At 43.2% G+C, this 24,822-nt stretch overlaps 1 protein-coding gene across 14 annotated transcripts; it reads left to right on the top strand.

Moving 5' to 3' along the window:
- On the top strand, positions 1-24,818 carry ELMO2 (engulfment and cell motility 2). 14 transcript variants are annotated; one of them, XM_066978227.1, is made up of 25 exons: positions 1-156; positions 843-921; positions 1,415-1,570; positions 6,469-6,590; positions 7,167-7,292; positions 7,435-7,475; positions 7,949-8,021; positions 8,346-8,396; positions 9,172-9,353; positions 12,282-12,381; positions 12,607-12,758; positions 15,400-15,478; positions 16,107-16,142; positions 19,158-19,208; positions 19,541-19,663; positions 20,317-20,451; positions 20,834-20,938; positions 21,022-21,130; positions 21,771-21,907; positions 22,234-22,397; positions 22,480-22,592; positions 22,911-23,018; positions 23,364-23,446; positions 23,779-23,856; positions 24,409-24,818. In XM_066978227.1, exons 5-25 carry the CDS (start codon positions 7,215-7,217, stop codon positions 24,607-24,609), a joined length of 2,199 nt encoding a protein of 732 aa, XP_066834328.1. In that variant the 5' UTR covers positions 1-156; positions 843-921; positions 1,415-1,570; positions 6,469-6,590; positions 7,167-7,214; the 3' UTR covers positions 24,610-24,818. The 14 variants fall into 14 exon arrangements, with proteins under 14 accessions (XP_066834328.1, XP_066834324.1, XP_066834333.1 ...); XM_066978223.1 differs by having other exon boundaries at positions 6,469-6,571; XM_066978232.1 differs by lacking the exon at positions 6,469-6,590.
- The last annotated feature ends 4 nt before the right edge of the window (positions 24,819-24,822 follow it).

Genomic DNA, 24,822 nt, shown 5'->3' on the forward strand with positions numbered 1-24,822 from the left:
GCGGGCGCGTGACGCGCGTGACGTCAGTGGGCGCGCCGCCAATGGGCGGCGAAGGCGGCTGAGTGACAGCCGGCGGCACCTGTGGCCTGCAGCGCCTGGGCAGGGCGGCCGGAGCTGCCGGGCGGCCGGAGCGCGCAGCGGCCGCGGCGGGGCCGGGTGAGCGCGGGGCGCGGGTGCGGGCGGGGGCGGGAGCTGCCCCGGGGCGGCGGCGGCTGGGGCGGGGGGGCGCGGTCGCTGCCGCTGCTTCCTCTCGCCCCGCGGGGCCTGCCCGCGGTCCTTCCAGCCGGCGGCCCTGCCGCGAGGCTTCGGCCTGGTGGCGGCCGCCGCGGTGCCGCCGGGCCCGCCCCGCGCCCGCCGCCGGAGGGGCCGGTGCGCTGGAGCGGCCGGTGCGCTGGAGCCGCGAGGGGCCGCGCCGCCCTGGCTCTTGGTGAGTCCAGGGATGGGCCGCGAGCGGGCATTCGTGCCCGCCCGGCTGCCTCCGGCCCGCGGGCCCAGAAGCCGTGCGAGAACGGCGCTGCTCGCGGTTCCCAGGAGCCGAGCGGACCCGAAATACAAAAGGGACAGCGGCTCGTCTGGAGAAATAGTCTGCTCCTTACGGGGGGCTTGGGCCCAAGATCCGGGTGTTGCTGACTGGCCTTGCAGCCTTCTTTCAGCTCACTTGACTGATTAAAAATAATAAAAAAGCGGTTATTTCTTTCTGCCTTTTACTGTCTGTTTCCGTGTTTCCTAGCGGATCTGCCCAACTGCGTTGGAAGTCGCAAGACTGGGTCTAATGTCATAGACCGTTTAGTTTAGTGGTTTTTTTTGTTTGTGTTTTTGTTTGTTTGTTTGTTTTTTTACAGCCAAAGTGCAGCCGTGTGCAGCTTTGGACCCCAGAGGCATTGGATCTGAGCCACCTGGTTCGTTGGCTTCTCTAGTGGAGTACGTTTGTCTTTGCCTTCTAGACGAAATAACCTATGAGATTGTATGTAGTCCTCAGGTCGGACTTTGCTGTCTGCTGCCCTCTCCTGCTGCTTGGTCAAGGAAGCTGTCTTCTCTGCTTGCTCATCCAGTTGGTCACTCTGCTAATGTCACTTCCACCTCACGTTTGGCCTGTTGGTACCACCATCTGGAGACTTGCTGAGAACTGACTAGGATGTCTTTTTGCATCTGCAGGATTCAGAAGCCGCAGCTATTCACTAGTTAACTGCGGGATTCTACCAGGCAGCTTTTCTTTTTCGTTGAATGTTCTTTCATCCTCCTCATTTTTATTCTGTGTGCAGCACGCTTTGTTCTCTATCTGTAACGAAAAGATTGAGTTTGTGAATAGGGAAAGTCTGTTTAAAATACTCCACTTGTTTTAGCTTGCAGCTTCTCAGAAGTCTCTTGAATAGTGTGTTATGAGTGGCTCTGCTGACTTCTCCTTGCCTTGCAGCTACCCCTACGCCACTGATTTGTATGAAGGATCTCACTCTGCAGAAGCAGAGTGAATTCATCTTTGATGGATTTCAGCTTGGCTGCTCTCCCCCAGTATAAAACTGTGAGAATTGCTTACATGCTGTTTTTGAAAAGAATGTGCTATGAGAGACCAGTAAGTAACTGATCACAATAAATATGCAAAATTGCAACCTCTGCTTCTTCCCCAAAGCTTCTGAACAGTTGTTTTAACAGATGTGTCACTAGGGTACTGCAGAATACCTCTTCTAATGTTTAATGTCTGTCACCTCTCAGGTCTGCAGACATACAGTAAAATCTTTCAGAGCGCTCTTGTCAGACCATCTCCTGTTCAGAGACTGGCCTGAAGTACGCTTTTTTTAATCTAGTCTTTATTCTCCTCTCCTTTCCTCCGGAAAGCAGATACTGCTGAGCCACTGATCTGTGTAGGTCCTGCAAAAGTTTGTTTGACCTGAGTGTCTGAAGTGTTTTGTACCTTTTTGAATTTTTAATTCCTACTTTTCTGTGTTCTTCTGTTTAGCTGATTCGTTTTGATGTGTGCATCTCGTCTTTGGTAGGCTCTTGTGGTATCTGTTCTGTGGTGCTGCTGTTGAATTAAATAGTCTGTAAGCTATGTTTCATTCACTTTGTTTGCTGCTCCTTGAATGCTGTTTGGAATAAGGAATTCTGGTTATGAGTATGTGCTTATTAATGGAAGAACTTAGGGGCACACACAGTCTTAATATATCACGGTAAATTATTTTCTGAGTTTGTATGCAGCTTAAAGCTTTGTTTGAGATACGAAAGTAGCGTATTAAAACTTGTTTGGTTTCTGTTTTCAGTGACAAGGATACTGAGGGAGCTGCAGGTAGAGTGTGTTGTATGTAGGAGCTGTGAGTTAGCCTCTGTAGTACTTTTTCTAGTGAAACAGGAGATTTTGTGTAGAATTTCCCAGAGCATCAATGTTTTTATTTTAATATGCAATTCTTTTCCCTGAATGATCGTGTTCTTCACAAGAGAGAAGATAGATAAATTCTGTAAAGATTTGTAAAGGCTTCTGTGTCTAGTAGTCTGGGTATTTTTGTTTTGGTGTATAAAACACTGTATTTCTTTGTGTTCTGTGACAGGCATTGTTATAACTTGAATTCCTTATGCGGATGTCTTCAGTAGCAACTTGCAATGTAAGTTGCAGTATAAATAAAGGACTATGACTGTACTGCAAGAGGCTAAAGGGAGAAGTGGTAATTAGTCAGATGCTAATTAATTATGGGTATATTAGTTGAGTGTTGCAGATTCAGTTCTTAATGGTGGAGGAAGTAAGTGATGTTTGAGCCTTGCCTCTTCACATTTGCAGTGCCTTGAAAGCTGAATGGTGAATCATAAAATCACAGAACAGCTCGGCTTGGAAAGGACCTTAAAGCTTACCCAGTTCCAACCCCCTGCCATGGGCAGAGATGTGCCACCCACTAGATCAGGTTGCTCAGAGCCTCGTCCAGCCTGGCCTTGAACACCTCCAGGGATGGGGCATCCACAGCTTCTCTGGGCAGCCTGTGTCAGTGCCTCACCACCCTCAGGGCGAATGACTTCCTCCTAACCTCTAATCTAAATCTTCCCTCTTTTAATTTAAAACCTTTCCCCCTTGTCCTGTCATTATCTGCCTGAGCAAAAGGTTGCTCTCCATCTTTTTTACAAGCCCCCTTGAAATACTGAAAAGATGCATTAAGGTTGCCCCTGAGCCTTCTCTTCTGCAGGCTGAACAGCCCCAGCTCTCAGTCACCACCCTCGACTTCCTGGCCACTCCTCCGTTGCTGCAGCCCCGGATGCAGTTAGCCTTCTGGGCTGCAAGTGTGCATTTAGATGGTTTCTAGTCATGAGTTAGTTCATTTGTGGAAGAAGTAATTATCTCTCAGTTATTGCAAGCTGTTCTGATTATTGGAGATGGTGTGCGATTATGATTTTTCAGGCTTCCAGGTTTAAGTCATTGCAGGGTTTAGTTGCAGAATGGAGATCAGTGAGTGGAAATTGCATATCATTTGTGAATTGTCTATCTGTTGCTATACTTCATTGGTAGAAATCTGTATGTCCTGCAGATCTGGAGCTGTCATGCAAGTTGGGTATTTTGTCTAGAGAATCTGTACAGAGCTGTGCTACTTCTTGTATACTAGTAATTGTGATAATGGACTTAAAGAATTAGCCCCAAACAGGTGTAACTCATTAGCTACTGCTGCAAAAGTCATATGAAAGTTTGAATGATATGGGGGAGAGGGAAGGTTAAGGGAAAGGAAGTGATAAAGATTGATTCGGTTTTTATTAGGTTCATCCATTTATTTCTGAGACAAAATGGCTGATGCTACAGAGTTTGTTGCTTCAGCAGACATTCTTGGTTCTACTTTGTTTTACAGTGTACTTGGATGTTAGAGAAAGTCATGTTTTTAGGATCAGGAGGGACTCCTCAGTTGTAGTATGGCATGCTTGGGAGACCTTTTACGTCCTCGGAAATAGCAGGTATTGGGCATTGACTTAGGAACAGAGTGAGGATAGGGTATGGGTATAGCATGGGCTAGTATCCACAGCAAGCCTTATTAATCAGTGCTGTATGGAGGGCTGCAGTCTCCTAAATGTATCTGGGTTCAAAGCATTCCTGTTCTGCAGATCCCTACAGGCTTTGTTCTGCTTATTCAATGAGGCAAGGGGCTATTCTGGTCCTGGGTTCCTAGTGCTTTTTTGTTCCCTGAGTTCTTAATTTAGTTTGGACAAAAGAAGTCATCTGCTTCAAGAATGAGTGTAGAAAAAAGGAGTTGGGTCCAATTTACTGGTTGCAATGGGTATGAAAATAGTACCAGCGACTGTGTTATGAGTTTACGGTTAGAAGCATCCTGAGAATGTGTTTGCTGCACGTTAACATGTCTCTTAGCAAAGAGTAAAATGTCTGTATGTTTCCCTCCTGGAGTGAGAGACTAGAACAATGATAATCAAAATTTATGAAGAAACAGGAGGATGTTGCCGTGTGCTCATGAGATTTGGAGGCAATGTTTACAAAGGACAGCATACAGTCAGTGCTTTCTGTTTGTGAACTAGCCTAGCTCTAGGGCTGCGCAGGCTCCTTTGAAATACTAATCTAAATGAGCTCTCAGCTGAGCAGTCTTCCGTTGCGTGACCTCAACTTGTTCAAGCTAGACTTTTTTACCTGGTGTACCTTCTTTGAGGGACACCTTCATTGTTAAGAGGGGTAATTTTTTTATCCAGAGAGAATCTTGTAGAGGGAGATGGCTTGGTTGTCTTCCCTTCATTATTAGGAAGTAAAACACCAGGTGTTGTTTGTGCAACTGGCTGACTCTAATGCGCAATTTTGTATGATGAGAATCATAAACGTTTTTCTCTCATTGTCATTAATGCCTACCTGTTCAGCCTGATTGGGTCACTGAGTCTGTTGCTTTTCGAAGGCCGGCTCTTTCTGAAAGTTAGCCTGAACTGGTCCTGTGCTGCTTGTCTCAAAGGATGGAGACGTTATTTTGAGAGACTGGCAAAGCTGAACCTAACTTGAGTGGATTATGGGTGGTTCAACTTGACAGGTACTTTTCCACATGAATTGTGTTTAGTCTTAGTCATTTTCTGGGTTCTAAGAAAATGTAAACGGCTCTTCGGATTGATGCTAAAAAGAAAGGAGAAAGTTGGAAGGAGCAGTGACTGTATTCGTCTCCGTGAGTAGGGTTAAACTGCATTTTCAGAATATCATGAAATTTAGAATTTGGTTTGTCAGATAGTTTCCAGTGGGTGGGATGGTAGTGGACTGGATCCAGCTGTCATAAGAGTGGAGGAGGATGGTATTCCTGTACCCATGTCATTCCAGTCTCCTTTTTGGGATGGCTGAGGACCCAGGTAGTTTTGGAGTTCAAGATTCCTGTGTCCTGCAGGAACTGCAGAGGCCTTCAGAAGGGTTTCTTGTGTTAAACAATGCTTGGTTTAATAGGAAAATAACTCTCACCAGAAAGTGCCTTCATTGTAAAGCAAGCATCTATGATCTAGTGGGGACTTGAGGGTAAGGCTAGCTGCAGTGGTAACACTGAGCATTTCCAGGAGGTGCTGTGAAAGAAATGCTAAACTTGCACCCCTCGTCCTCAATTCCAGCAGGTAGGAGTGATGGTAATGTTGTGACCATCTAAGAAGACTGCAGCAGGAGGCTGTAACGTTCTTTTCTACGCTTGGAAACAGAGAAGGGAAAGACACAGTTTGCGCACTGTCTTAAAACTGTGGCTAGGAAGTTTCCTGAACTGGAGTGAGAAGATAGTCACAGGGGATTGTGTGTGCATGGAAGCAGAGAAACATTAGCATGCATGAGTTTTTATATCTGTCCGTGGAGTTATACCAGTCTGTGCTAGGGAAGGAGGAGGCACGTGAGCTTCATTAATTGAGACCATCTGTGGATCTCTAGGCTAACATCCTATGTGGGCTAGGCATTCACACCTTCTGTGGTAGACTCAGCTAATTTTTTTAGAAGTGCTGTGTCCCAGGACAGTCATGTAGACCAGCTTCCTGGGCCAGGTATCCCTGGCTGCTTGGTCTTTGCTGATCCATGGAAAGGTCTCTCCTCTGCACTCCCTTCTATTAGTCATTTGCCTCACATCAGGAAAGCTCCAAAGGTGGCTGTTTTACCTTTCTTAGCATCTCTTTCCCAGTTGATTAAGTCAGGCAAATATGTTAATCATGAAACAGCGTCCCTGCTCTGTATCGTCTCACCTCTGTTCTGGGAAAGGGGGATTGGGTTGTCACAACAGCAGCTCCCATAGGAGCTGTGGAATTGTACTTTAGGTGCTTATCATCTCCATCTGGATATGCTGGAAATTGAGTCTTGGGAAGAGTTCTTAAGGACAGGACTTTTGCGGCCAGTCAGTTCTCATGTTTGGAAGCGTGAAGCTGTTGCACCTGAGAACTGGTGGTAAGGGTCATCTCTCTCCAATGTGACTTTCTCTCCATGGCTCTGTGGGAGACAGTAGGGCAAATCCCTCCGCCTAGGAGAGGGTTAAAAAGGAACTGAACAAGTACATTTCTTTACAGCCTCTTAACTACCAGATGAAGCACAAACCAGCGTGTCTGACAACTGTCTGGAACCAAACCCTGAACGCAAGCTTGTACTCTAAGGCAGATAAAGGAGTGAAAGGTAGACCTCCAGAGCAAATGTTGAGTGAACTTTTCTTCTGTAATGAATATTTGTGTTTTGAAAATACAATGTTATAGAAAGGGAAAGGAATAAAGCTAACTACTGCTACTCTGTATAGGAGCCTGTTTGGGTATCCTGAGTAGATCAAGGTATCTTAAGAAATGCGATAAGGGCATCAATAATCACCAGCCCATGGGAGGGAGGCTACCTGGTCTGTATGCTCCTTCTCTCACATACAGACAGTAGCTGAGTTTAGGGAGCTGTTGCTTTACTAGTCCTCAAAACTGACCTGGTAGTGCAGAGAGAGGGTGGAAGATGGGACTTTGCTAATCAGAGAGTTAGTTTCAGTCTTGTATGAGTATCCTAACAAGCTCTCAGAAATATTCTTTAGGGGGTAACATTAGGCATAACATTTCACAATGTGCTGTTTTAGTATGAGGCCTTGATCCCAGGTACACTGGATGTTTTGTCCATATTGATCAGGCCCAGCAAACTATACTGCTGGTCTTCTGTATCTCTTTGAAACTTGATGTCAGGTGCAATGTAACAATTCAAATAATTATCAGAGAGCTCTCACTGTCTTTTCTCTTAACAGGTGTGGAGTTGTATGCTGTTGTAAAGGCATCTGCAGGAGTCTGGAGCAATGCCACCACCTTCAGACATTGTGAAAGTAGCTGTTGAGTGGCCTGGTGCCAATGCTCAGCTGCTGGAAATAGATCAGGTGAGACAACGTAACCAGATGGTGGAGGAGTCTGTTTCTTCCATGCACTACGACTTTGACGCTGGAATGCGGAAAGCATAGAAATAGTTCTTTTCTGGTTGAGAGGAACATGGCTGCTGAGAACTCTCTCTTTCTCTTCTAGAAAAGGCCTCTTGCATCCATCATCAAGGAGGTCTGTGATGGGTAAGTCTAGTTCCTTTGGGAACCCTTGTGGAGAAAGTCTGTTCCTCTGACAAGTCTTGCTGGGGTACTGTGGAATGTCTCTGCTGATGGTTGTCAATGTGCTGCTAGTGTGATCCATGCTGCCTGCTGCAGTTTTGGCCACAGAATGGGCCTGGGTTTATGTCAGAAGAACTGTACTCCTGGAAAACTGAGGCTTTGCATCTTTATTCCACTTCTGAGTGTATGTGTGTGCCCCCAGCCTTGGCATCTCTGAAGATTGGCCCAAGTGCAGGCATCTTGGGAAGTTCCACAGAATGTGACTTGGAGTGGGTTGAAGCCCCTTCTCCCCAAAAGCAATATCCTTTCTCTTCCCTTTGGGAGTCTTAGTTTCCTGTACTAAGGTTTTGCTTGGAAGTTCTTTTTCACCCTCCTGCAATCAAGCTGCTGTTCCTAATTGAAAGGAAGAAGAAACTCACATATCCTTCCTCTTCCAGGTGGTCGCTGCCAAACCCTGAATACTACACCTTACGATATGCTGATGGTCCTCAGCTGTACATCACAGAGCAGGTCAGTCTGAGAGAGCAATTTGCTGATATTCAAGGCAAAAGTGGAAGATGCATTGGACTAGTATCACAGAGCAATACTGTTACTAATCCTGGAGGTGCAGCATCTCTACTATCAAAAATACTGACTTGAATGATGTCATTCAGCTGAGGAACCTTGCACTTCTCCCTTTGAATGCCTATAGGTGCAAGGACCCAGTGGTCCAATTCAATATGTTCACCAGGGCTATGTGGTATAGGAACCCCTTTACTTGTGCATGCAAATGTGCGCTGTAGATCCAGTTACATTCCTTTTCCCCAGTTCTCTGTAGTTTCTGTTTTCTTTCAGACTCGCTGTGACATCAAGAATGGAACAATCCTACAGTTGGCAGTCTCCCCGGTAAACACTTCCTCACATCCCTTTTTCTCAGTATCTGTCCTACTACGGTAGGCTCTTCTTGCCTCTCATCTCTTCTTCCTTTTTCTCCCAGAATTGTTGGGGGCTTACCTTTATTGTGGGCCGTTCTGCTCAGTGAAGCATATGCTCTTGTTTTCCTTCCTGGTTGTGGTGCATATCTTTCTTTTGGATGCTCTGCCTTTGTATAGGTCTTTCTGTAAATAAGTCCAAAAAGTATGTTTATTTTATTTACTTGCTGTAGCTTCCTTTTCAGAAAATTCTTAAACCTTCTTGGGCAACTGTCATTAGTTGAGAGTGGGTAGAACATGAAGAAGTTACTTTGGCAAGAGATGGTTGAGAGGACATAATTGATCTGTGTTTGAGAAATCTTACAGAATGTCATGTGGGTACCTAAAATGAACTTGTGTTTCTCTTTGAATGAGAGAGATTTTTTAAAACATATTTCTTTAATGGTTTCAGTCCAGATTTCTGTATCCACTTCCAATCACCTCATGAAGAACAAAAACATGCTATTTTACACATTAGGGTAAATGCTATTTATTTATCTCCTGTCTGTCTGCAACTGTTGTCAAGAACAGCCTTTTCTTAGTTCATCTTAGACTTGGTGATCGTTCCTGCTACTTACTCTGTCAATGGCTTGTATCTCTCTAGCTTTGCTCTGTGCACTGCCCATCTGTAGTCTTCTCACAGAATGTTGCCGATGTTGGCAGGACTCAGTCTGCAGTCTGTAACAAGCATCATCCCTGTATCTTCCCAGTCTAGGGCAGCTCGCCAGCTGATGGAGAGGATCCAGTCACACAGTATGGACACTCGACTGGATGCCATGAAGGAATTGGCTAAACTTTCAGCAGATGTGACCTTTGCCACAGAGTTCATCAACATGGAAGGGATTACAGTGCTGACACGGCTTGTGGAGAGTGGGACCAAGCTTCTGTCCCAGTAAGTTTACTGTATTCCAGGACTCTGGAACAGGGCTATTGAGTTAATAAAACAAGGCCTCAATCAGGGGCTAATTTGCTTGCTGAAGTGGCATTGAGCAGCTAACCTCATAGCAAATGCTGGTGTAGTAATATAGACAAAGTTTTCTTAGTCTTTTGGTAAACCTCGTAATGACTAAAAGACTCTTATTACCTTTCTTATGCTCATAATCTCTTAGAGCAGTTCTGCTTCAGACTGCAGATGAATAAAGTAGTCCATTTTAAAACCCACATACAATTGCACACAAGAACATTCCTTTAGAACTGGCGGTATTTACATTCCAGTCAGCAGCAAGCACATTGCTGGCTCTTGTATATGTGGTTGGTACTTTTTGATCTGCATCAGAAGGATTGACATAAAGGCCAAAGGTTTGTTTATCTCAGGAAATGGAAAGGACTAAGAAATGTATATAAGGGAAAGTATAACTCCTCCATCTTTGACAGTTTCCAAGTTCTGAATTTTCCGAGCAGAATTTTTATCTCCTTAAGAACCTTTGGGAGTTTCTTTCATCTTTTGGCATCTATAGTAGTACTGTGTGGAAGGAAGTTTCACGTTTACTTGTTACTGGCTCTTAGTTGGGAAATTTGTTTGTAACTTTTCATTGTTTCGGAACCTGGCTATTTAATTTCTACCCTTTTATCTGTTGTCCTTTAGTCAGTTACTAATGCAAGAAAGGGCTTTGTTTTCACCAACCCCCATCTGCTAACAGGTATTTTTGTTTGCTTTTGTTTTGTTTTGTTTTGGGGACTGTTAATGGAAGCACCTCCTAAAAAATCTTTTTCGAAGTCCGGAGTCAAACTTAACTGTTCTCATCCTGTCTTACAATTTCTTCTGTGCTTCACTATGAGGTGGGTTAACCTTGGCTGGCAGCCAGATGCCCACCAAGCTTCTCTCACTCCCCCACTCCTACAGAACAGGGGGAGAAAATCAGATGAAAAAGCTTGTGCGTTGAGATAAAGACAGGTTACCAGTCACTGTCATGAGCAGAACAGACTTGACTTGGGAGCCGCAGTTCTTCAAGAACTGCTCCAGTGTGGGTCTTTTCCTCAGGGTGCAGTCCTTTGGGAACAGACTGCTCCAGCATGGGTCCCCCATGGGCCACAGTTTCTGCCAGGAGCATGCTCCAGCATGGGCTCTCCATGGGCTGCACCTTCCTTTAGGACACATCCTCCACCTGCTGTGGTGTGCAGTCCTCTGTGGGCTGTAGTATTTGTAGCCACTCTGCCATGGTCTTCCATGGGCTGCTGGGGACAACCTGCGTTACCATGGTCTTCTCCACTGGCTATAGGGGAATGTGCTCTGGTGCCTGAAGCACCTCCTTTCCCTCCTTCACAGACCTCGGTGTCTACAGAGTTATTTCTCTCATATTTTTCTCATTCCCCTCTCAGCTGCCATGCAGTGTTGCTTTTTTTGGTTTGTTGTTGTTGTTTTTAATACCCTTTGAGACATCTGTTTCCAGAGAGGCACTACCAGTGCTGCTGACAACCTAGCTTTGGCTAGCGTCACATTCATCACACAGCTGCCTGGGACTGGCTGAGTCTGACCCCCAGCAGCCCCAGCCTCTCCTTGCAGCCCCATTGCTCCAAAAACCTTGCCGTGCAAGCCCAATAAACATACACATGTGAAACATAACTCCCCTCTAGAAGAGCTGTGGCAATTCCTTTCTGTGAAATATCTTCTTTTTTCTCTTCTTTTTTTCATAATGGTATTATTCTTTTATTATAGTTTCCCCATATTGTCTTAGATACAAATAGCTGATACGTCCTTCATGTTCCTGTTGGAGTCCTCTTTAAATATTAGTGTTATTAGAAAATGTTATTTTCTGCTTTCTGTACAGCACAACAGGTAGTTTAACAGTAGTGTATCTTAGTTCTTTTGGAATTCTTTGAATATTGTCTGTTCCTGTACATCTGTTTTTCATATTTTATGGCTTGTTCTTGAGGTTTCTCCAAGCACATTCATGCTGAACTCTGATGCAAATAATTTTACTTGGCTTTTCCACTCTAGTTGTTTTTTCATTGAAAGCACTTTAAAAGTCTTGATAAATTATTGTTGTTACACTTATTGATCGTCTATTTTTGATATATTAGCAACTAATGTTTTCAGCATACCTCATGGTCATTTTTTCCCTTCACTGTTCTGGTTTTGTATTAAATTTTCCACAATTTGTGCTGTGCTTTAGTTTTGTTTGAAGCCAGGTTCCACTATTTACAGCATGACATGTTTTATTGTTTTTTCTCTGGTGTTAAAACACTTTGGTTGTTTTTTGTGCGTTTGTGAAGGGCTTATCCTTTCCAAAGACTTGTGCATTTTTCATGCAATTATTTTCTCTGGAGCTCTAATATGATGACTATTGAAAAATATAGTATTTACAGATGGTTTAAATTTTCAGTTGATCATCTTAAGAAGTTTTCTCCTTTTCAAGTTGGTCTTTTTTCACTGTCTGTCCCTATAATGAATATCCTGTGTTTTTTTTGTTGTTGTTTATTGTTCTTTTCCTCCCGTGAAAATGTTGAATTTGAGTAGCGATTCTGTGCATTGCTCAGGAATGAATACTGCATTCTTTCTTTTGTTCTTCCATTGCTACTGTTATTCCTTTGACTAGCCGGGTACTGATCCAGGTGATTGTGAGTCTTTGGTGGCAGGACTAGGGACTTATTGTTGCTGGTTTTAATTTGTGCTTGTAGTCAGAAAAAATAAAATAGGATTACAGAGAACAATAAAATTCTCTTCTTAAATGCAAATGCTTTATTGGTCCCTTAGCTGACAAACTGCAGTCTATTGTATTAGGAAAAGATGGTGGCGTTCTTCACTTATTCAGCTTGGACAGGATTCTTCCTTGCTACCAAACTACTAACTTGCTTGTAACTGCATTCTTCATTTTCTTAGTTACAGTGAAATGTTGGCTTTCACCTTGACTGCCTTCTTGGAGCTCATGGACCATGGTATTGTCTCCTGGGACATGGTTTCAATAACCTTCATCAAACAGGTGAGTTTGGGTCAAGGGGTTGAGTGCATGCTATTTCATTTTGAGCTTTAATGAAGCATCCAGGACCTACATGGTGACTGTGAGAAGCTGAGTACTGATTGAGAGCCCAGTACAATCTTAAAATTTTAGCCCAGCTTTCTGAACCATGTTTCTCTCAGCTTGTCTCATTCACCACAAGATTTCCTGGATGGGCATATGTTGACTTGATGGTTTATCTGGTTTTAGATTGCAGGGTATGTGAGTCAGCCTATGGTAGATGTCTCCATACTCCAACGATCCCTAGCCATTCTAGAAAGCATGGTGTTGAACAGTCAGACTCTGTATCAGAAGATAGCAGAAGAGATCACCGTAGGGCAGCTCATTTCTCATCTGCAAGTGTGAGTATCCACCAAACAGTGGTGTGATCTAAATCAATTTTACGAATCTCTTTTAATTTGAAAATATATCCTTTTATGTTTTAAATATATAAAGGTGCTATTTTGAAGGTATTACTGATACAATGTCTTATTTGAACTTGAGATTTTCTAACATTTAACATGGGGGAAAAAAAAAAAAGAGATGGTCCTAGAAAAATGTGTTCTGTGTTCTGTAAGCCCTTAAGCTTATAAGTATATGTCTTAAAGATATTTTGCCTAAACAGCAGCAAAGGTATGTTCAGTGTTAGAACAAACCCCTCGGTATGTTTTATTAACACAGAAAATAAAAAGCTGAAATAGCATACCCCTTGCAGAACAAAGTGTTCATGAGAACTTCTTCAGGTTTTCTGTTTGTTAACTAAGGTCAAATGTATGAGCATTTTATGCCCACAGTGACACATCATTTGCACTACAGTTTAGTTAAAATACAGTTCCTTGATTAAGAGTTATTAATTATGTTCACAAATGGAGTTTTTTGCGTTTTCCAAGTCAAAAGGTTTGAGAAAACAAACTAACTTAGATCAAGTGCATGTTTCTCTTTTTGTGGAAGAGTAGAACTGAACTAGATAAACAACTGTAAAAGCTGTATATTCATTGGTCAGAAACAGATGATTTGGAAAGAGGAGAAGAGGAGGGGGGAAGAAAGCAAGAAAAGCCATTGTTCTCTTCCTTGATATGTGGGATGAAAAACAGATGATTAACTCTTTGATTCTAATAGACACAGTTTAAAGATGGGCGAAGGTGGCAGATGACTAGATGCAGAAGCTTAGGGAAGTATTAAGTAGGTTGCTGAAGATAGATTCTGTGTGTGGAGTACTGTGGAAAGAGGCTGCACAGTGAGTCAGAATTTGCGGTGCTTGTTTGGCAAGAGTATGCATAGGGAAGAATACTTAACGGAGGATAGATTCTGGAAGAACAGGTCCATGGAAATAAGTCTGAAAGGGTTGCGTTAGAAGAGGAAAACTTAATTTAAAAATTGTTTTGCTATGTTAAAAAGCAAACTGTGTGGTGAAAGCAAGCCCCAGAAAGGAGGGTAGAACAGGTGAAGTGACATTTCAGAGACCTGCGGATCTTGGAGGCCCAGGGTAAACCTAGAATGATGCAAGAACATTTGCCTGTTTGAAATACGGCAGATTGATCAGAATGAGGAAGACTCGGAGGGAACAGTAGAAAAGACAATATGGTTGTTATCCACAGATATATCATGGATAAATGCCAAAGTGGGAAAATAAGTATTTAAGCTAAAAGATGTTTTAGCTTTAGAAGTTTTATGAAAAGTGTGTGTGCGTGTGTATTTGTTTAGGTGATGTACTGGACCTGTGTTAATCAAAAGATCTTGAAGTACTGCAGAACTCTCCCAGGAGTCATAGAAAACCGAAAACAAAACTGAATTTGATCAAGAATCTTGAATCAAGATGGGGGTGAAAAACAGTGTGATCAGCATTCAGAAACTTATTGAAAACATTACAAGTGAAACCACACGCTGTGCGTGATTTGGGAGGGGACTAAGCAACCTTTACCTCAAGAGGCTCGTCAGTGACAATAAGAAAAAGACATGGGTTGGGCCCATGACATGAGGTTGGAGGGCAATGCCATAAATAGAGGCATGCTTCTACATTAGTTACATTGGCAGAGATGAAAGTGTTCAGTGGCTTCCATCAACACAGTGAGAAAAATGACGTGCTCCACTTAAGTTTATAGTTGTAGCTATATAATAGACTGCAGTATAGCTAGGTTTTACAGAGATAATTTCAGCACAAAAAATTAACTGTGGTGGTGCTAGACACTGAGCTCTGGTGGGCTGCAGTTTGCACAATCTTTTGAATAATGGAGCTATCTAGATATTGGGGAAAAAAATCTTTACTGTGAGTGTGGCCAGACACTGGAACAGGCTTCCTAGCGAGGTGTTTGCCCTGTGCTTGTCAGTGTTCAAGAGGTATTTGGATAACGACCGTAATAATATGCTTCAACTTTTGGTTAGCCCTGAAGTGGTTGGGCAGTTGGGCTTGATGATCTTTGTAGGTCCCTTCCAACTAAATTATTCTATTCAGTTGACAATTTCTGTCAGATTTTATAATCATAGAATCATTAAGGTTGGGAAAGATCTCCAAGATCATCTGGTCCAACCATCCCCCTACCACCACCATCACCCACTAAACCATGTCCCTAAGCACCATGTCCAACCTTGCCTTAAACACCCCCAGGGACGGTGACTCCACCACCTCCCTGAGCAACCTGTTTCAATGTCTGACTGCTCCTTCTGAGAAGAAATGTCTCCTAATTTCCAGCCTAAACCTTCCCTGGCACAACTTGAGGCCATTTCCTCCAGTCCTCTCGCTGGTTACCTACAAGAAGAGGCCAACCCTCAGCTCCTCACTACTTCCTTTCAGGTAGTTGTAGAGAGCAATAAGGTCTCCCCTAAGCCTCCGCAGTTCTCATGAAAGGTTGGATGACATACAAGTAGATTACCTGAATCCTGCCTGTCCACTGAAATGCAAGAGAGCTGCAGTAAATGTTTTTACGTGAAGGCAAAGCAGCAAGCTATAGTTTTTCTATACTGTATGTTCTCTTCTTATGAGCTTCCCATTACTGTTTTCTGCAGCTCAAACCAAGAGATCCAGACATATGCCATTGCCCTGATTAATGCCCTCTTTCTGAAGGCACCTGAGGACAAGAGACAGGTTTGTAGCTGCTAACTGACATTAAACCTGAATGATGGTTCCTAGCTTACTTCATACTTCCTGGTTTACCTTTATGCCTCAGAAATTGAATTGTCTGCGCAAGGCAGGCCTCAGACCTTGCCAAGCACTTAAACAGCTATTTCAGTGTAGCAGCACAGGGGTAAAAAATGCTATCCTATTAATAACGTGTTCTCAAGCTGCACATTTTTGTTTAGGAGATGCTCAGAAAGGGATTTGAAAGGCCTTGAGACAGAAAAAAAAAAATCTATGCAGCATGGAAACTTCTTGAAGAAACTGAATTCTGTATGGGAGACCAAGGAAGAGGGAGGTTGTGAGTAGTGTCCTTGGTGTTCTAGGTGCCAACTTAATCAAAAAAAAAAAAAAATCCTTTCTTAAGTTATATGGGGATATTCCTGCTGGCAAATGTGAGAAATGAAACACCTGCTCTGAGGAAACCCCTGACATCTCAGCTACATGCAAGATGTGCATATGTCTGTATTGTGTAGCTTTTCTGTGTTAAGCCTATCTTCTCTAGTGCCCTGTTTGTGTCTTTTTTTTTTTTCTGGACTCGACTCTGAGCTAAATCCTGTCTGCTTCTCTTTGTGCCTTTTTTGCTTTCTGCCAGCAGGACAAGCTGCTTAACCCTCTAGACCTGCCCATCACTGTAAGTAACTCGAGGCTGGGGGCTGGTCATGTGGAACTGTAGGCATGATAGCTTTTCTCCAATTATGCCTCCTTGTGTCATAGAGACCATGCATAAAAGCTTCAGATAGTGGATGAGCCTAGGGAAAAGAATGGGAGGACTCCTGGGAATGGACTCAGATTTTGAGGGAATGGACTCAGATTTTGAGGGAAGAAGAATCAGTGGCAGGAGAAAATGGAATGACCTGTTGTGCGCACAGAATATTAAAGATGATCATGAAAGGCTTGCTTTTACTTTGGAAACTCACACAATAAGACTAATCACATGAACCAATTTTAAAACTGGAGACAGTTCTGTAGACATCTGTCTCCTTAAACTTAAAGCCTGAGTCTATACCACAAATCTAGCCTGCCTTAGTGTTAGTTTCTTATCCACCTGACTCTTTATGAAGGTAGATATTTAACTGTGAAGAGCAGTCACAAAATATACTGCAGAGCAGTCACAAAATTTTCTGGGGGCTAGAGCATAAATTCTGCCTAATCTGTGACCTCCTTCATGGGGGTTGTACGAGGAAGTTTGGGTTGTTTCTTTTTTTTTTTTTTTGGCCTCATTCTATTTCCAGGGGAATCACCACTCTCATTAATAGATTGTTTTGAAACCCTCTGTATCTTGAGATTCTGGCATATTTCTTAGGTTTTCTGGGTGGCATAGAGAATGCTCTATTTTTGCCGAAGATGAGTGCCATCAGAAGGGAAACTATAGCCTCAGTAAACTTTACATAATATCCAAAATTAATTGATATGTTTAACACATGAAAATGAGGAAGAACATACTACTCCTCTGTTAGTAATTTGGCCCAGATAATAAACTTCATAGCAAACAAAATTCCAAGGAATCTTTTTTTTTTCTTTTTCTTTCCCTCCCTTGAACACAATCCACATGGTAACAAAGGGCAATGAAGACTATTACATGATGAGAGCATCTTTCATATAGAGGCTGATAGACCTCGCATTGCTCAGCCTGAAGAAGAGAAAGCTTGAGGGGATCTTATCAATGTGTATAAATATCAGATGGAAGGGAATAAAGAAGAGGGAGCCTGACTCTTCTCATTAGTGCTTATTGACAAGACAAGAGGCAATGGTCAAAGTTTAAAACCTGGGAAAATTCCACCTGAGCACAAGGGAAAGCAATCTTACTGTGGGGGTAGTCAAACACTAGCACAGGTTACCCAAAGAGGTTGTGTAGTCTCTGTCAGTGGAGATACTGAAAACCTGACTAGACACTGTTCTGAGCAACTTGATCTTGAGCTGCCATTGCTTGAACCTGGGGATTGGACTAGATGACCTCAATAGGTCCCTTCCAACGTAAATGATTTTGTGTTTCCATGACCCTGTCAGGCAGCAAATGGTTATTATTGGACTCTGCTAAAAATAGATCCTTTGGCAGTGGTTAGGCTGTGTGTGTCTTCATGCTTCTTACTATGCTATTCAGAATCATTTAATTGTCTTCATCCTTTCCACTGTTTGTCCTTCAGTCACCTGTTACTTGGTCCCATGTGCAAACTAATTCCTTTAGGGTAAGAATTGTATTGCATGCATGAACAAATTCTAACAGCAGGCATTACTCTATTAGAGTAATATTTCCTATCAGTCATAGTTAAAAATGATGACTTGGAAGGCAATCTGAAATCACTTCCTTCTTTGTTTAGATGCTTCTTAGATATCTTCCACCCAAGCACTGACTCGTTTTGGTTGTAAAATGAGTGTCACTTAACTTGGCAGCCACTATGGCTTGGCTATAAGTCAGCATAGAGCACTCTTCTTTTCAAAGTTTTCTTCTTGGAGCAAAAATGATCATAGGGACTCAGAATGAGGTCAATATATGTATTTTAACCATACTCCTTATGCAACCTGTGAAGAGCAGGGTTGATGTGAGCAGTTGGAACTGTCTTGGGTTGCTCAGAATGTTCTGCTGATTGAATGGAATTGACTAAGACTGCACATCTGTTTCCAATTCTCAATCTGTGCTGCATGAGACTGTGAAGAGATCTGGGACTGACAGTTCTTTTGGACTTCCTCCAGATGACATATCACCCAACAGATTTTTCTTACCCAAAGATGTTGCTTATACCAGCAACCTTCAGATAACGTTCCATCTTGACATCAGCACTTGTGCTGTTCACCTTGCAGGTGTAATGAGATTGCTGGTATTTCAAAAAGTGCATCTTCACAATTCACAAGGGAAGTCCAACTGCTTAGGTTTTTGCAAGTGCACGTGCAATTGGTCCTAGAATTGAAAGCTAGCAGCAGATATTTGCATCTGTTTGACATCACAACTTGATGGTTGGGAAACCCTCCTCATCTGGGGAAGGAAGCCATACAATAAAAGTGGTAACTGGAAGGTTTTCTTTAAGCATGAAATTCACTTACCCCTCTCCTCTTTTTTTTTTTTTTTTTTGTTCACTGGAGTGGTTCTGAAAATTGGCCTTAAACTTATTTCTAAACATCTCTTTAGGAACTGAGATAAAAGGAAATATAAATTTCAGAGGAAGGGTTTTGAGATAGATGAGAACTGAACACTATGTCCTCCAGTCCTGGTTCTCTTGAGTGTAGAAATAGAATCTAGCTATAGAAAGCTGCAAAACACTCATTGAAGGAACCTTTTATAGATCACATTCTCTGGGCAGCCCATAGTATACTCCCTGCAGCCATATGGCCTGATGCTGAGGTATCATTAGATGTCCAGTCTTAAGGTAAATTTTCTTCTATTTTTGGGTTACCTTAGAGCCTTCCTTCATGTTAATGATGTTTGTAGGCCCATCCATGAGTTTGGCCATGGTAAAGATGACCCTAGCATCCCAACTTAATGCTTGCTTTGTGGTGAGACCCCATGCTAAATTGACAATCTGTGGTGAAAGCACTTTGTTATTTGTCAGTGCTGTCTCCAATTCATAGGTGTCATTCTTTTTCTCCTTTCTATATGATGTGAACTTCTTATATTTCACTCATTGCTGTTTCATCTTTAAATCCCCATCAGGAAATGGCTAATGCATTTGCCCAGAAGCACCTGAGGTCTATAATCCTGAACGTGAGTATGTCCAAAATGACAGAGTACTTACTAATGTTTTCTCAATAAAAGTGTCCCTTGTGCAGAGTATAAATTCTGCTGCCCTCAGGGCATTTCCAGAAAAGTGACTCTTTCAAAGGTGAGATTGGAGTCACTTGTTCAAAAGAGAGTTAATCAGCATGCTTCTTCCTGCTGTTAGAGAGCATTAACACTATGCTTCTGATGAAATATGGAAGTTAAACAGTTGAATTTTCATATACAGAGATGTACATGCAACCTGCCATGTGCTTGCAGCTAACAACTCAGTGTCGGTCTGTACTATTTTCATTCCTACCCTATCCTTTATTTTGCAGCATGTGATCAGAGGAAACCGCCCAATTAAAACAGAAATGGCACATCAGCTGTATGTGCTACAGGTTCTGACTTTTAATCTCCTGGAAGAGAGAATGATGACCAAGATGGATCCCAATGATCAGGTCACTATTAGAGCTGAGTAAGAGTTGATAGAATAGAAACTATAAGGGGCCTTATTCCTAGGATGCTTTGCTCCATGGAATTTGTATAGACTTTGCATATAGTTTTGAAACTACTCCTCACATTGTGGTCTTTGAGATTCCGGTATGCTCATGACTAACCTACTGTATTCTGTGGGGCTTTTTTAGTTATAAGTGGTCGCTGGAAGCCATATATTCCTTTCTTGACCTCTGTGATGCCAGCTGTCAAACTGATTCCTCTGCCTCTATTGAGGGCATTTGCTTTTATCTGATACTTTCCCTTGCGATATGCAGGGAAGCCAGGCACTTATTAAAGCGTCTGTTACTTGGTTCTTATATGCATAGTAGTCTTGAATGAAAAATACCTTAATGTTATCTAAATGAAATGCCTAGAAATTGCCTTTAAGTAAGGTTGGGTCAGTTAAAAGAAGATGCAAATGAACATTTTGTTTTATCCAATATACTTAAACTTGCCATTTTGAAGTGGATTGCCTTATTTTATGTAATGTTAATGACCTTTGTCACCTCTGCGTTCAGTACATGAGCTCTGGAGAGAGGTGGGACTGTGCATTATGTGAAAACACTACCCTACTGGTTGCTTATGTGTTACTGTTTCCCTCCCTTCTGTCCCTCAGGCACAGAGAGACATCATATTTGAGCTGAGAAGAATTGCATTTGATGCAGAATCTGACAGCAACACCATCCCTGGCAGCGGAACAGAAAAACGCAAAGCAATGTACACCAAGGACTACAAGATGCTGGGATTCACTGTATGCATTTAGAGAGAGTGGTGGGGAAAAAGAAACAAACAGCTGTTTGCTTCACCATGCTTCTGTTATCTGAGTTTTAGAAACTCAGCTAAACTCAGACTCCCAGAGAAGATTATTATGAACTTGTTGTTTGGATAAATGCCAGGGTTTGTTAGGCACATCCTCTGAAGATACTTACTTACCCATTCTGTGAAGAACTCAGAATCAGCCTCTCTTCTAGGAAGTTCAGATAGCATTGTCAGCAAGTGTCCATGGTTACCTCTTGGATAGATGTGAAGGAGTGCTTGATGGACAGGTTGTTGTAAAATTAATTCAGAAAAGGTTCTTACAACATTTCTTTGGGCTAATTTCTTTGGGTTCTTTCTGCACGCTCTTTTCACAGAATCACATCAATCCAGCCATGGATTTTACTCAGACTCCTCCAGGGATGCTGGCATTGGATAACATGCTGTACTTGGCCAAATTTCATCAGGACACCTATATCCGGGTAAGTGAAACTGCTGTTCTATGCAGAGACAAACACCTTGGCAACTCTTCCGGCTCACTGTTTCTTGCATCCTCTTTCTGCAGATTGTTCTGGAGAACAGCAGTCGAGAAGATAAGCATGAGTGTCCCTTTGGACGCAGTGCCATTGAGCTTACCAGGATGCTTTGTGAGATTCTGCAAGTTGGCGAGCTCCGTAAGTAACATTACCTCATCTTCCTGAGTTGCTGGGCTGAGGCTTGCCGGGGTAACTTACAGGCTGACCAAGATTCACAAGCATTTATACATTGGTCTCATTTCTGCCTTGTTAGGACAGTGGGAGCTTGGAATTGCGTTGTCAGTGTCCCCATGATAATACCAGTATTGAAGTTAACTAAGAAATTTTGTTGTGTGGACTCTAGTTCTCCTTAAAAACTGACACAAGTGGAAGGCTTCAGCAGGGCACTATATAAAAACCATTCTAGAAACCATAATAAACTTATGTTTAGTAGCTCAGTCTCAAAAAAGCATTTGGAGACAATTAGCAACTGGAAGAAATTTTGTCAGGGAAAACCAGTAAAAACTGCAAGCAGTCATTGGGGGGACTAGTCTGAAAAGGGGACATTAGTGTCAGAGGCTTGTATGATGAAGTGTGGGGCTAGTTGCCATTCCCAACAGGGACTGTCTATGGGGAGACAAAGCACTGTCTTCAGAGACAGACAAAAACTGTCTTCACCTCTTTTGAGTAAGTACTATTGTACACCATTGGCTTCTTGTCACTGTAGTGGATTTTAGATGCTTTTAGTAGCTTGTGTGCTGTATGTTCACATGGTTGTGGTTTCTGTTTATTCCTGAAGCCAATGAAGGCCGGAATGACTATCACCCCATGTTTTTCACCCATGACCGTGCATTTGAGGAGCTGTTTGCCATCTGCATCCAGCTGCTGAACAAGACCTGGAAAGAAATGAGGGCAACAGCAGAAGATTTTAATAAGGTCAGAGTGAGGAGAGCAGTTTTTGTAGAATTTTTTGCAGAACAGTGTGTTCGCTCAGCCTTGGTTGAGTGACAAATGCTTTTGGTTAAAGAGAAGGGTATGACAGGGTGTTGATGTGGGCTGTAAGGGAGGATTGTCCAAACTTTTATTTGGTATGACCCGAGATCATCCTTTGTTCATCTGGATCTTCAAAGCCACCGATATATTGACACTCCTGGCCATGGTTATTTCATGTCTGTTCTTTGACGCTGAGCTCTGCCCTGGTTCTCTGCTGCTGTTAAACAGCAAGAATATGACTTGCTTTTCACCCTGCCCAACCACTTTAGGTTATGCAGGTTGTGAGGGAACAGATCACACGGGCTCTTCCCTCCAAACCCAACTCTTTGGACCAGTTCAAGAGCAAACTGCGCAGCCTAAGCTATTCTGAGATCCTGCGACTACGCCAGTCTGAGAGAATGAGCCAGGATGACTTCCAGTCACCACCTATTGTGTAAGTGTCTAACAAAAACAATTGCCTTCTATGCTTGCTGTTATCTCTAGTTCCTGCTTACTTTTCCATATTTGATCACCAGGGAGCTCAGAGAGAAAATCCAGCCTGAGATCTTGGAGCTGATAAAACAACAGCGCCTGAACAGGCTTTGTGAGGGAAGTAGTTTTCGAAAAATTGGAAATCGCAGAAGGCAAGGTAAGATGATAAGTGTCTACTGCATCTCTTCATGTGAAGAACTGTGGGCAAATAATACCTAATAGGTTAACCTGAGAGTAACATGTTGCTGGAAAGGGAAGCTGATTACCTGGTCTTACCTGATTACCTGTACCAGCCAATAGTTTGGGATGGAACAGAAGTTAATTTCTAAGAATACAGTTATCCCCTTATGAACAGGAAGTAATGCTGAGGAATTGGAGTAGAGGGGTTGGGCTGGGGAGACCGTAACAACATCGTGGCTGTAAGATCTTATGTGGATGATCTTACTCAGTTTAGTCTACTTTCTATGTGTTCCAGAAAGATTTTGGTATTGTCGCCTGGCTCTGAATCACAAGGTGTTGCACTATGGGGATCTGGAAGATAACGCCCAGGGGGAAGTGACCTTTGAATCACTGCAGGAAAAAAGTAAGTCCTAATTACTATGTTCTGAGCCCACTATGTCTTGTTCTGTGCACTGCCATCTAGAGGCTGTTTTGAGTACCATCTCAGAGAAGAGAGAAGAAGAGCTGTGGCTGAAGCTCCTAACTGCAATGAGATCAGTTTTCGATCCTTGCACAAATTCTTTTTGTCTTGGCAATTGCTTGGTATTTCTTATGATAGCCAACTGTAGGGATGTGCTACGAGTAACATATTTTGGAAAACTGCAGTAATGAACTACAAAACCAGGAAAAATGCATAGCTGCAAAGACAAAATTCTGTCTCTTCCTGGTTAGGATTTCCTTTGTGCAAGTTTTACTTTTTTATTGTTAGTTCCAGTTGCAGACATCAAAGCCATTGTCACAGGGAAGGATTGTCCACACATGAAGGAGAAAAGTGCGTTGAAACAGAACAAGGTAAGTGTTCTGTTTTTGCCTATACATAATACCTAATGTTATAGAGATGAAGACTGGGAGTAAGCAAGAGGAGCAAATTGTTTTCCAAATTGCAACTTGTCTGGTGTATTATTTACAAAAATCCATCTAATATCTCTGCCTTTTCCTAGTTCTAGTTTGTGATTGCAGGGTGCCCTGAGCATAGTCTGGTTTTGCTATAGGCCACAGTGACTAAAAATACTATTATGGGAAAGTGCACTGAGCTGCAGCAGTACAGCTGCTCTTGTGTTAGCAGGTTGAAGGTACTGTGATATTTTGTTCGGTTAACGAGCGAAAGATTCTCTTCCATTCAGGAAGTGTTAGAATTGGCCTTCTCGATATTATATGATCCTGATGAGACCTTGAACTTCATTGCACCTAACAAATATGAGGTAAGAAGCATAGCGGTTAATGTGTGTCATAGAATCTCCCAAGTTGGAAGGGACCTACAAGTATCATTGAGTCCAACTCCTGGCTCCCCCAGGACGACCCAAAAATCAACCCATGTTTCTGAGTGTGGTCCAAACACTTGAATGCTGTCAGACTTGATGTTGTGACCACTGCCCTGGGGAGTGAAGGAACAGAATAAAAAACAATGAAGTCTAGTTTAGGAAACTGAGAAGGATTGGTTGCTTTTAAAAGGCATGATGAAAAGTTCTTTCTTCCTGGTCAGTTGTTCCTTCTTTACTGTTCTGTAAGGCACCGATTCCTAAAATGGATTTGCTTTCTCTGCAGTTACACTACGATCACAACTCTTGGCCCTCTCACTGAAGCCATAAGCTCGTGCTTACCTTTCAGTTTTTAATTTACATGGGGCATCTCTGCTCACCCCCCTTTTTTTCCCTGCCCCACTGATTAACTCCCTCCTGTTACCTATTTTGGAGCTGTGTAAGGAGTATCTATCGCTTATGTATGGAGGTGTCAGTTACCCTTCCTCTCTACAGTACTGTATCTGGATCGATGGGCTTAATGCTCTCCTGGGGAAGGACATGTCCAGTGAGCTAACTAAGAGTGACCTGGACACGTTGCTGAGCATGGAAATGAAGCTGAGGCTCCTGGACTTGGAGAACATCCAGATCCCCGAAGCACCGCCGCCCATCCCCAAGGAGCCGAGCAGCTACGACTTCGTGTACCACTACGGCTGACGGGGCCTCCGCCCGCGCTGGGCCGGCCCGGGCCCGCGGCGGGCGCCTGAGCTGAGGCGGGCGCAGCCGCCTGGGGGCGCCCCGCTGCCCGCCCGGCCCGCACCCCTTCCTTTCGCGGCAGAGCCGCCGGCCCGCGGCGGGGCGGGCTGCGCAGCTGCCTCGCGCCCGCGCGCCTTTTGTACGCGTCCCAATAATAACCAGTAGCACGGCCCT

The sequence above is a fragment of the Anser cygnoides genome, chromosome 16 (genome assembly GCF_040182565.1).
Source record: "Anser cygnoides isolate HZ-2024a breed goose chromosome 16, Taihu_goose_T2T_genome, whole genome shotgun sequence".
In the NCBI taxonomy this organism is placed as follows: domain Eukaryota; kingdom Metazoa; phylum Chordata; class Aves; order Anseriformes; family Anatidae; genus Anser; species Anser cygnoides.